This window comes from Bos javanicus, chromosome 18 (genome assembly GCF_032452875.1).
Source record: "Bos javanicus breed banteng chromosome 18, ARS-OSU_banteng_1.0, whole genome shotgun sequence".
Taxonomy (NCBI): Eukaryota; Metazoa; Chordata; class Mammalia; order Artiodactyla; family Bovidae; genus Bos; species Bos javanicus.
The window spans coordinates 24,444,074-24,456,302 of NC_083885.1; the positions used below are offsets into that span (position 1 = coordinate 24,444,074).

Genomic DNA, 12,229 nt, shown 5'->3' on the forward strand with positions numbered 1-12,229 from the left:
TGCTGCCTCCTGAGGAGCCTCTAGAAGCTTGCCAGTCCCCAGGGTGACAAAGGCTGGGCTCTGGCCTCCCATCAGTGCTGCTCCAGCCTTTAAGCAGCAGCTCAGAGCTGGGCCACCCTACACAGCCAGCCTCCATCAGCTGCCAGAGACAGCCTTATCACAGGGGTGTGTGACACACTCCCCTGGAGCCAGCTGGGAAGGAAAAGCCCCCGAGAAGGTGTGGAAGAGAGGCAGACAGGAGGGGCGGGAGGAGGCCTGCAGAGTCGGGGTGGTTTGATTGGGGAAAAGCCCAGGATGGAGGGAGAGCAGGAGAGGGTAGGTGGGATGCTGGTGGAGGTGGGGAGCAGGGCTGAGGCGGCCCAGGCCCCGCTCCTCAGGCACGCGTGCACCCTCTCTAGTGCAGACAAATGGGCTGTGTGGCCCAGCAGAGGCCTAGGGCAGGAGTTAAGGAGGGGTGCTGGGGAGATGGGAGGCCAGGACGAAAGCAGAAGGGGAATCGGGGTCGGTCCGGCCTCCCGATCCTGCCATGTCCCTCCGAGTCATCTGGTCTCAACATGCGTGCATCATGAAGGTTCATTTCCCACCACGCCCAGGGCAGCACCCTCGCCTCTTCTAGCCCCACCCCACCTGCCAGATGCCCGGGAGACGCGGGTCCCTGGCAGGCCCACGCGGCACCCACCTGTGTACTCGGGAAAGCAGATGGTCAGAGGTGACTTCTTGATCTTCTCCCCAAAGAGATCTTTCTTGTTGAGGAAGAGAATGATGGAGGTATCGATGAAGAACTTGTTGTTACAGATGGAGTCGAAGAGCATGAGAGACTCGTGCATGCGGTTCTGCAGCCCCAGGCGGGGAGGGGGAGAGAGTCAGACAGACAGCGAGAGGGATAGACAGAGAGACAGGGAAAGAGAAGACGACAGTTAGGCAGGAAAGGGAGGATCAGGGCTACCTGGCAGCTCAGGAGGGGCTGCTGGGCCCCCACGGCTCCTTGGAAGGCTGACAGGTAGAACGTCCTGCACAGCACGGCGCTTCTTGTGTCCAGTGTTCAGAGCAACCCATACCCCCGTCTCAGGGCCGGTGGCAGAGAGAGGACTGGGAACCAACCAGGGCTCCCTGGGAGAGGCTGAGGACAGGGAGACCAACCCTCCCCCTGCAGAGTCCGAAGCCATGAGAGGGTCTCCCTGCGTCTGTGTGGCCTTCAGGTGGGTCTGTGCAAGTGCATGCATGTATTTGTATGTGCATGTGTGTGGTCTCCAGGCATGTGTGTGTGTTGGGGGGATTGCTGGACAAGAGCGTGAGATCTGTGCTCTGGCATTCCGGTCTACACCTTTCCTGCTGGGCCTAACCTGTGGGTGGGGGTGTCCTCCGGGAGCGGAGAGGGGCTCTAGGCCTCTCCTGTGGTCTAAAGGTCATGCCAGACTCCTGCCAGCATCCTCCGGGGACTGGGGAGATGCTACTGCCCAGGCTGCCTGCAGACATGCCTGGGGGATGGCTGCACTCCCTCGGGCTGGGTCAAACTCAACCACAGGTTGGGTCACGAGAGCTGAAAGCCGTGCAGAACTGCTTTGCACACAGGAGTTTGTTTAGCAAATGAACCAAAAGGATGTGCACTCCCAATCAAGCAGGACCCTGGGGACAGCCTCTGCCCTGGGCAAGGATGGCCTTATTCTAACCTGTTTCTCAGCAGCCCCTTCTCTATGAACTAACCCATTTATGCATGGGAAGGTGGCTCCCTCGTGAACTACTTCTCCAGGGGAAGGGGGACCCCTGTCCGATCCGCAAGCCCAGCTCCGTGGGTCTGCAGCTCAAGCCCAGGAGTAATTCCTGGCTGCATGCTCCCTCTGAAGTAAGACGACTGAAGCAAATGACCGGAGAGCAGAGCAGTGGTGTGGGCGTCCTTGGGCGTTATCCCCGGAGATAGACGAGCAGGCAGTGGAGCTGAATGGGCTGCTTGAATGTGAAGTGACCACCACCTGTCACCGAGTCCCACTCTGCCAGCTCTTCCCTGCCTCATGTCATTTAACCCCATTAATCCTTAGGGGACAGAGAGGTGACAGGGCTGGGACTGGGAAGGACAGAGACATGCCCCCAACTCTGGGCCAGACCACAGCTTCTGCAACACAATGGGTCTCTCTGGCCAGTGTGAGTAGCCTGTGGGCTCCAGAATAAATGGTCAGAATAAACGGCCGGCCCTGTGTGTCTTTGGTCATCTCTTGCATGGCTGGGTTGTTATCCTGGTGACCTGGAAGGGGTATTGGCACCAAACCCTTGTTCTTACAGCCAAAGCCAGTTGGTGGAGGGGGCAGTCTCGGGTCTCAGCTGCCCCTCAGGGGCCCCTAGACAACAGTTTTACTGTAGCCTCTGGGACGCGCCACACAAATCCAGCAGACTCCTATGGTCTTACTACCCTCCTGGCCTCAACCAGTCCATTTCCTTCTCAATCCCCCACCCGGTTTCTGCCGGTTGGTCACTGCACAGTCACACTCGAGTGGAGCAAATGTGACACCTCCACCTGGCGCCATTTCAGTGGAGCCTGTTCAGAAGGGGGCAGGCAGAGGCTTCCTGGGAGGTCATGCGGATGCTGCGCGGGGCCAGGGCTGGGAACACCCAGGGTCCCCAGACCACCAGGGAAACAGAGCAGAGCCGCTCCAAGCCAAGGATTCAACAGGAAACGCCTCCCCACCACACAGCAGCACCTGGGCCTACAGCTGCTCAACCACAAGCTGGAAGCCCACGGCCAGAGGCAAGTTCCCACCTCGCTGCCCAACTAGCTCAACTTGATCTATAGACGTGGAGGGGGGGCATGTTGGGGACACATGCCCATGGCACTCCCAGGAACAGAAGAGGCCACCAGGGAGACCTGAGCTGAGAGTGGGGACTCTGAGCATAACGCACATGGGCTGGGCTGAAAGGTCTGGAGGCCGCCAAGCGTTGGTCCAAAGGAACAATTCAGGCCAGCTCCCGGCTTCAAGTCCCACTCGGCTAAGGCTCGGCCTCTGCCCGCTCCGGGGCTGCAGAGAGGGCGCTCTTCCCGCTCACACCAGCGGGGTCTGTGCGCAGCCCTCTGTGGGGCTGCAGGAATGACCAGCACAGGCTCCTGCTCGCAGAGAGGGCACAGTCTAGTCGCGGAGAGAAAGTGCACACACGTGAAGAGGTCCCGGTTCCGAGCGAGCGAGCGAGCGGCACAGAGCAGGAGAGGGGCCCGCAGGCAGTGAGGCTCCCCGTCAGACCTGGGGAGTGAGCCTGGACGGAGGGAGATGCAGGGACGGTGGTGGGGAGGGGAGGCGCCGGCGCTGAGACCCTTTCCTCACCCCACAGGCCTCACCGCTCATCATTCTGAACACACTGGAACCCACTGCCAAGGAACCAAGAGCCCAGCCTGTGCGTACATGCTTGCCCAGAGAACATGGATGCCAGAACACATTCAGAAGAGATGTCAACATTTGAGAGAAGAGAAGGAAGCCAGGGGTCACAGCCAGGCAACAGCACCCATCCCAGCTCAGCGTCATCTTCCTGTCTCTCCCACTCACCAGCAGAGTGTGGCCAGTGGCCGGCGCCAAGCCCTCTGGATAGACAGGGCAGCCTCTGCCCTCACCACACCCCCTGGCGCCTGGAATCCCCCTGCCCTGTCCCACTGTGCCCTCTGCCGGGTGGCCCACAGTCCAGCCCCAGGACATGGGGTGTGCGGGGCGGTGCCCGGCGGAAGCAACTTGGGCACTGATACAACACACCACACTCACACTAGAAAAAGCTGGCACTTTTTATTAATGGTAGGTGACTAATAAATACATTACGGCAGCCAATAAATTATTACAATGACTAGAGATTTATTAAACCAAAGAGTCACTCTTCTTACAAAATTACAGTTAATAAGGGGGGGTGGGGGTGGGGCTGGGAGGTGGGACCACTGTACCTAAGACAGGAGGTTTGCTAAGGAAGGAAGGGGGTGCCCAGGTCCACCTCTGCCGGGCACAGGAGGGGAGGACGCAGGGGGACCAAGGCAGAGGAGACAGGGAAGTGAAGGGCCTGGCTGCTCGGGGAGGTGGCAGGTATGGGGGTGCAGGGGTGTGGGGGGCAATGAGAGGACAGGCCACAGGACAGCGGTGCTTGTGAGCCGCTGGCTCTGCAGGGAACGGGCTGTGTGTTCAGGCTGGTGGTCTGGGTACACAGGGTCTGGGTGGGCCTTCTCTGCTTCTGCCCAGGCCAGGCTCTCCCCTGACAGGGGCCTTCACCTGTTGGGGTGGGGTCTGCCTGGAGCCCCCAAGGGAAGGCCTTACTTTGCTTCTGGCCCAGAGGGCTGAGACTTGCCTTTCTGGGGGTGGGGGTGCAGTCGGGGGCAGCAGCTCACAGACCCTGTTCCTGATCTGGCTGTCCTGTCTGGTCTCATTGCCGTGGGCAGCTGGACCCTTCTCTCTGTAGGCCTGTGGGTTGACGTCGGGGGGACTATCTGGGGGGTGCTGGCTTCTGGCACCCCAGGTTGAATCTCTGGTGGCCCTGGAGCTGGAGCCTCGGGCCTCAGTTCCTGAGAACTGCCAGGCTGTGCCCGAAGGCATCCAGAAGGCTCAGGAAAGGGCAGGGGCCACCCACGGAGGCTCCGTGTGCCCTACTCGCAGAGACGGGGCAGGACACTGCCTGGTGTGGAGAAAAGGCTGGGGCCCGGACTGCAGTGGATTTACTCACCAAGAGGCATGTGCTTGGCCTGCCCTGGGTCAGGCCAGAGAAGAGGGAGGGGCCAGGAGAGATGTGGGCCAGAGTGGAGAACCGGCAGGATCATGCACCAGGCAGAAACTGTCCCAGGGCAGGGAGGGGTGAAGCCAGGGGATAACCTCTCCCCTTGCAGGACTCTCCCCGGCAGAAAGGAAGGGCCTGGGCAAGGTGATGCCTGGGTCCTCCCCGCTGGGGAGGGCTGTTTAAGGACAAGGCTGTTTAAGGACAGCCTTGTTGTGGGGGCTCCAGGTAGGGAGGGCACTTGTGGAGTCACAGAGGACCGTTGTGGGGGCGGGGTGCCTCCAGTTTCTGTCACTGGGGCGTGGAGCTGGGTATGGTGGGGGGGGGGGGGCGCTGGGAGGCCCAGATACCAGGGTATCCCGGCACCAGATACCAGGGTGGCTGTCTGCCCGAGCTGTGCCTCCTACCCCCATCTGGCCATGGGCCCCCAGGCTCTGCTGCAGCCAGACAGGACAGGAGCCAGGGTGCCAGGCCTCTAGTGCTCCACGGAAGGACGCCCCAGAACCGTATTGTCCGAGCTGTTGGCGAGAGGCCCCGAGCCGTGCTGCCTGCTCAGGGCTGGGGCAACCCCTGCCCCCTCCTCAGGGCAGAGCCCACAGGCTCCACCGAGCCCATCCGCGGGCCTCAGGCACTGCCTCCTCCAGTCAGGCCAGAGCGCCTTGGGGCCTCTCCCTGCTCTCTGTGGGAAGGCCAAGCGCCCGCTCTTTCCGGGGCAATCGGCGCAGGACACAGACGCTGCCTACAAATCCAGACGGCAGGTGCAGCCTTCACGGGCTCGGCGAGGGCGCCCCTCCCAAAATCAGGTTATCTTTGGCCTGATGACCAGAGGCCCTCAGAGGTCTGAAGCATGGCCTCTGGTGGGGCACACATGGGGCCACCCAGTCTGGTCACTCGTAACACCGCCCCCCAGCACCCCCACACCCACGACGGAGCCAAAACTCATCTGTCACCTCAGCTGCTCCTCCACAGGGTGGAGCTGCCTGGAACGATGCGGATGGGAGACGCAGTGGACAGGAGGGAATTTCAGCCCTAGACACCTGCTTCGTGGGGGCTGTGACTAGACAGCCAGGGACCCCTGGGCAGGCCGGGGTCAGAGGGCAGGAACAGCACAAGAAGCTGAGCAGGGTAGAGACAGGGGAGGCCGCCCAGGGGACAGAGGGGCAGGAAGGCCCCAAGCAGCCTACTCCCCAGCTTCCTAATGCTGCAGGCAGGGTGGGCTGGGGTCTGGGGCCCTCCCACCTGCCTGCTGCCCAGGACAGCTGGTGACCGCCATCTCTAGGATGACGGCCTTAGAGATGGGGCTTGTCAGCTGTTTTTGAGCCTGGGGGTCATAGGGCAGACTGAGGGGCACAGTTGGTCATACCCAGGGTGGTGGTGCCCGGAAATAACAGTGACGTATTCAGCACTGGGCAAGATGGCCTGACAGGGCTGGGCTGCCCACACGGGATACGGAGGCATTTGGCTCCAGGGGCCTGATCTTTGCCACGACCCAGCACCCGGTACAAGGCACAGCACACAGCAAGGCAGACAAGACCGAAACGGACCTGGGCTGGCAGGGTGGCTCCTGTGGCCTGGATGCTTGGCGAGTTCCATGAGACCAGGGGCAGCAACGGAGAGCCAGGTGGGGGACGGGGCTCAGCCACCCCTGCGGGCATTTGGCACTAGGGCAGGTGCCCTGGCTCTCCCATGTACCACCCAGAGCTCTGCCTGTGGGAAATAAGAAGCCCAGGGCTCCTGGCTGCAGGGCAGTCGGGGGCTGTGCTGGGAGTTCAGGGGTCCTGCCTGACCTGGGACCGAGCAGAGCCCGTGTGGGATCTGGAGGAGCAGAGGGCCTGAGGAGCGAGGAGCTGGAGCCCCCTCGAGGGGTAGCCCCTCTCTTCCCATAGGCACATATGTCTCCCTAGGCAGAGCCATCGTTCAAGGCACAGAGCCACCACCCAAGCACATGGGGTGTCTGCCAGGCTGTGGGTTGGCAGCATCAGCCAGCGAGGGGCGCCCAGGAGAGAGGGGGTGGTGTGTTCACCATCCCAGGCCAGCCAGGGCCTGAGTCAGCAGTAGGAGTAACCCCACCCTTTTCTGCTCAGGTATCTCAGGAGCAAAGCTCCTCCAAGGGCTCTGAGGACTCTTGGTCCAGAGGAGGGGACTGGGTGTGTGTGGGCCAGGCTGTACCCCTCACAGGGCACTCCAGTGTGGTGAGCCTGTCCACGTGCCTTCCTCTGCCCCCTGAGCTGGCGGGACCCCAAAGGCTGCGAACAGACTCTCCTATTTCTTCACCAAGACAGGAGGAGGCTGGGACACTGGCCACAGGGGCTGTGTCCATACCTCTCCCGGGCCTCCTCCACCCCAGGCCTCCTGGGACCCCGGCAGGTTTGCACTGGATTCATCCTGAATTCAAGGCAAAAAAGCATATCCGCTCACACTCCAGAGTGGCTGCCCGAGACCTGGCTGAGGGCAGAAGTAGAGGAACCACCCTGGGCCTGCAAAGGTGGGCTGTGAGGCCCCCACGGCAGTCAACACAAATGCCACTTCCCCTGGGCCTCCCCTCCCCACGGCCTTCCTCCACCGACCTCTGTCCAGGCACCGCGGGACTCGACCTTCCCACCACCCCCCACACACCTCTGCAAGAAGTCAGTCTCAGGAGCATTTGCAGACCTACGAGAGTTGGGGGTGGGGGTTCCCCAGGAGGGTGTTGGGGAGCCCAGAGAAGGAAGGGCTGGCGTCCAGGGGGCAGAGATCCAAGGGGAGGAGGAGGGAGGCAGTGGCTGAGGCCTGAGCACCCTCAGACCCACACACGGCTGGTGGCCTGGTCCCACCCTGGCTTTTTGGTGACGGAGCTGCCCTCAACCAGAGAGACCCCAAGAAAAGCTGAGCAGTGGCTCCCACCGCCCCCACCCCTGCACAGCCTCAGATGATAGGAGGAGACCCCAAGACTTCGAGCGTGAATCATCGCACAGAGCACACACCCACTCCGGCGGCCTTGACCCCACAGCCCTGTCCCCCAGGGAAAAGACCCGGCAACGAAGCAGAGGCTGGCGAGTCGCCCATCGCGGCAGGTGTGGGCACTCGGCCTCCCGACCGGCCCCGTTACCACGTGTTCTGGCGTCTGGGGCCAGGGTGGCCAGAGGGCGCTTCCTGTCCAGCCCCCCTGGTGCCAGCCGCTGGCGCTTCCTTGTCAAGGGCAGAGAGTGGGCTGGGAGGTGGCGGAGCGTGGGCTCCAGGGTGGGCTGGGGCAGCAGGGCGGCAGGCGGCTGGGCAGCGGGCCGGGGCTCAGTAGAGGCCACAGCCCCGAAGGTTTTTGGCGATGATGACGTCCGTCACGGCGTCAAAGACAAACTGGATGTTGTTGGTGTCGGTGGCGCAGGTGACGTGGGTGTAGATCTCCTTGTGGGCGGACTTGTTCTTGCTCTCATACTGGGCCTGGATATAGGCCACGGCTTCTGTGAAGGAGTTGGGGCCTGCGAGAGAGACCAGGTCGGCAGCTGGTGAGGCGAGGCCCCCACCCAGGTGCCAGTCAGGCCACAGGCCAGGGAGTGGACACCGGGGGCCCCTTAGTGACTCCCTTGCAGGAGGAACCTAACGACAGCTCAGCGCAATCAACAGCGGGTTATGAAATCCAGTCCGCAGCTCATGTCCAGTTTAAAAACAATGAAGGAAGCGAGAGTGCAGACCTCAGTGGGCCTCACCGGCACTAAGGCTCGGGTGCTGTTTCAGGGAACTCCTGTTTCAACTTTTATAGATGCACCTACAGGTTCCTGACGCAAACAGGCTTCCTTCCTGGGGGTCCTGCCCAAAGAAGCCTGAACCAGCGCTCACAGGGGATCAGAAGTCTGCCAGCCCCTGCAGGCTGTCTTCTGCCAGTGGCCACTCCTTGGAGCAGATGGGTATGCCCTTGGCCACTGCTGGGCAAGCCGGTGGACACTCAGCAGCACCTGCGAGCTGCCCTGGCCTCTTTCCTCTCATCCCTTCCTGCCTCCTTGTCACGTCCACCTTCCACGGCTGAAGAACTGTCTGGCCCCCCGACTTGCTGCCACACTGCTCTGTGGGGTTTCAGGAGAGCAGCTGCTGTTCAGGGAGGAACAGAAGGGACTCCTGGCTTTGCCTGAAGCCTCCACAGGCCCAGGCAGTGTTACCAGACCCACCAAGGGAGGGAGGGAGGGAGGGAACGGGCTGGTTTGGAGCCGCAGTGCAGACCGGAAACCCGGGAGGGGCACACCTGCGGGGATGGGGGGTACCTAGCCCCTCGGCATAGGGGCACAGACCACCAGGCCTGGCCTGGAGGGCCTTCTAGACCACAGCTCTTTCCTAAATCTGTGCTGGAGGTGAGGGAGAGGGTCCCTGGGACCTCATCAGCCCCAAACTGGCCTTGGTGACTGACTCCCTTGCTTCTTGCTGCCCTGTGGGTCACAGTCTCGGCCACCTAGGGCTGGATGCACGGACCCTCCACAATTCGTATGTGACTAAACAGAGGTCGACTGGTGTGTGCACAGGGTGCTGAGCCCAGCCCGCCTCTGGCCGTGTGCTGCTGGGGTCTGGCCCGGGGGGCTGTCAGCCGAATCTCAAGGGAGGGGAGAGACAGTGAGCTGCACCACTTGCCCAGCTCTGAGCCGTGGCCCCCACGTCCACTCCTGGGGAGTTGGGGTTCAGCCTGGAGGCTCCCCTACACCAAGCTGGGACTCTGACTCCCCTTGTGCTCTCCAGGCTGGGGGCTGGGCAGGCTGGAGATGCCCACTTCCGCTTCCACTTGTCTCTCTGACCAGGCCCTGGCCATCCTGAAGAGCCAGTGGGCCTGTGGGCTATTCCAGCCACGCTGCTGCTCCACAGGGGCCTGGTCAGGCTGCCCGCCCACCCACAGCCAGGTGACCCTGCCACAACTGTGACAAAGGTGGCCTCTGCCGGCCACAGCGTCCTCTGCAGGGAGGTGTGAGCAGGACCGTTCATGAGGCTCTCGCATCCAGTAGGCTTTTTGACTCATAACTACCCATGTGGGGGTGCCCTCAGGGTACTTCTCAGTTGTAATCACGGTCACAAAAGTGTGTTCAGTGAGCACTTAGTATGTGCCCACTGCGATGCTAATAAGCTCATTCCTGCTCACTTTGTCCTCCTGGCAACTCTGGGAGGAAGGGATCGATAATCATGGTGATTACCCATCTCACAGATGTGGAAACTGAGGCTCTGAGAGGTTGTATAACCTGCTGTGAGTGGCAGAGTGGGGGCAGGAACCCTGGGCTGTCTAGCTCAAAGCCCCATTTCACCCCAGCATCATCTTGGTGTTACCACTGTACTGACGGCCTCTACATACAGACGACCGAGCTGAGGTCCAGAGGCTGCCAGGGTCAAGGGCTTGTAAGTGGCCACGCCAGGATTTCAGCCCTGCTTCCACTGACTAGGAAGCCCAGCTGGCTGCCCCGGGCCCCTTGCTACAGCACATTACAGGGAGGCAGGGGACCTGCCTTCGGCTCTGTGCTGGATCCTCTGGGGCAGAGCCTGGTGCATCTGCAGCACATGGTGAAGGGGGACTGAGAGGCCCCTGCAGCCCCTGTGGGAAGCGGCCATCTCTACCTGTGTACTCCGGAAAGCAGATGGTGAGCGGGGACTTCTTGATCTTCTCTTCGAATATGTCTTTCTTGTTAAGAAATAGGATGATGGACGTGTCCGTGAACCATTTGTTGTTGCAGATGCTGTCGAAGAGCTTCAGTGACTCGTGCATGCGGTTCTGCAACAGAACGGAGGAGAGGCGAGTGAGGCCCATGCGGCGCCTGGGGCCCTGACCCACCGCGGCCAGTGACACAGCGGGACAAGCAAAGGGACGGTCTGCCAACACGGCTGAACGCACCACCAGGGACACAGACGCGAGGACCCACAAGGACAAGGACCTGGTCCCTGCTGCATTCGACACGCGGGTGGGGTGGGGGTGGAGCAAGGAGCAGGGCAGGGCAGGGGAACACTGCCGCTTCCCCAGAGAGGGCTGACCCGGGCGGGGGCAGTGAGGTCGCCGGAGGACTCCAGCCCACCACGGAGGGGACATGCACCATGCACGCGGGGGCAGGACCCCGCCACCCTCCACAGCCCACGTGGGACCCCGGGGCATGCAGACGGCACTACAGGGGGTCGCACTCGGCTCCATCAGCAGGGGCGGGAGGATGCACGCGTTCAGCTGGGGAACATTAACCGAGGACTGAGGCATCCTCGCATTAATCCAGAGTTGGAAGCAGACACCAGGGGGACAGCGTCGGGGGAGTGCTCTTGCTGTGGCCTTGGTCTGGTTGGGGACCGGGTGGGTTGCCTGGGCCGTGGCTGGGCTGGGGGCAGCTCTGTGTGAGCTGCTTATCGAGACTGTTTTCCCAGTAGAGGGGCCAGAAGAACCCCAAGATGAAAGCCAACAAAACAGATTAAAACAGAGAGGAAGATAAAAAACCCAGAAAACATGAGAAGGAAAGAGGGGAAAAAAAACCCCCAAAACTCCAAATTAGTTCAACCAGTCTCAGGCCAGGAAGTCCAAGCTGATCCGTCTGGGCCCCCAGGGCAGGCTCCAGAGACCACGGCCGCCCCGGGGCTGTGGATCGTGTGCCTGGAGATGGAATGCAAGGTAGGGCGCACCAGCCTAGGCCGGCCGGTGAGGAGGGTGGGACGTGGGAGTAGGGGCAGGCTTCACAGCAAAGTCACCCGGCGGTGCCCTGGGAACCTGCTGCTTTCAACTCTTAGCTGACGGTCTCAGCTGGAAGGAGGCGCTTCATACCTGCCCGACTTGCAGCGTCTCTCAGAATCTGCTCATGGGTTTGGCCTTGGTTTGCCAAGTTAAGGCCCTGCAGGCGGCGGTGACGGTGCTGCTGCTGAGAAGTTGTGGCAAGTGAGGCCCAGGGCCGCGGGGGTCCGGGCTGTGGCGGGCAGGGTGGCCGGCTGGTGGGCGGGCAGCCACCAGCCCCATGGCTCCTGGCCAAGCTCCAGGAGCCCCCAGACACCTTTTTCTCAGGCAGCCCCAATTCTCACCCCGGCCAGTCTGGGCTGAGAGGGCGGAGCAGGGCTGACCAAAGAGAAAGGTGGATGACTAAGGATGGGTCAGCGGCTGGAGCTCTTGCTCCCGGGGGCAGCACGTGCGAGTCCCACCACTTGGCCTCAAGTGGAGCTCCTGGGCAGAGTTGTGTTGCAGTTGCCATCTGCTACGCGAAGGGTCCCGAGCGAGCGCAGGCACTCTTACAGCCCCCAGCCCCAGGGGTCCTCAGAGCCGCCCAGAGGCCGCTCGCCGTGGGCTCCACTTTACAGAGGAGCAGGTGGAGCAGCCACCACGCTCCCACGGTGCCAGCGGTGGCGCTAGACCCCGGGCTATGTCCACCAGGCCCTGGACACACAGGCAGGGCGCTATTCTCACTGGCACCATGGCAAGGAGCCGCCTCTGCGGGCTCTTGTCGAGTGGTGATGCCAACGCCCAAGCTCTGGAGAGGCTGCTGTTCTCTCCCGGGTGGAAAGGAACCCAGGAAGAGCCCATTCGTGACCCCACACGCTGTGG

General features: G+C 62.0%; 1 protein-coding gene across 2 annotated transcripts in view; it reads right to left on the bottom strand.

Moving 5' to 3' along the window:
* The window catches only part of GNAO1 (G protein subunit alpha o1), a 179,876-nt gene that overhangs the window by 4,663 nt on the left and 162,984 nt on the right, over positions 1 to 12,229 (bottom strand). Inside the window, exons 7-8 of one of the 2 annotated variants that reach the window (XM_061387264.1) lie at positions 10,285 to 10,438; positions 3,734 to 8,180 (exon numbers count right to left, since the gene is read on the bottom strand). In XM_061387264.1, the coding sequence (XP_061243248.1) occupies positions 7,993 to 8,180; positions 10,285 to 10,438 (342 nt within the window). In that variant the 3' untranslated portion in view covers positions 3,734 to 7,992. Of the gene's footprint in view, positions 1 to 679; positions 834 to 3,733; positions 8,181 to 10,284; positions 10,439 to 12,229 lie in introns of those variants that run through there. The other variant, XM_061387263.1, reaches the window with a different exon arrangement.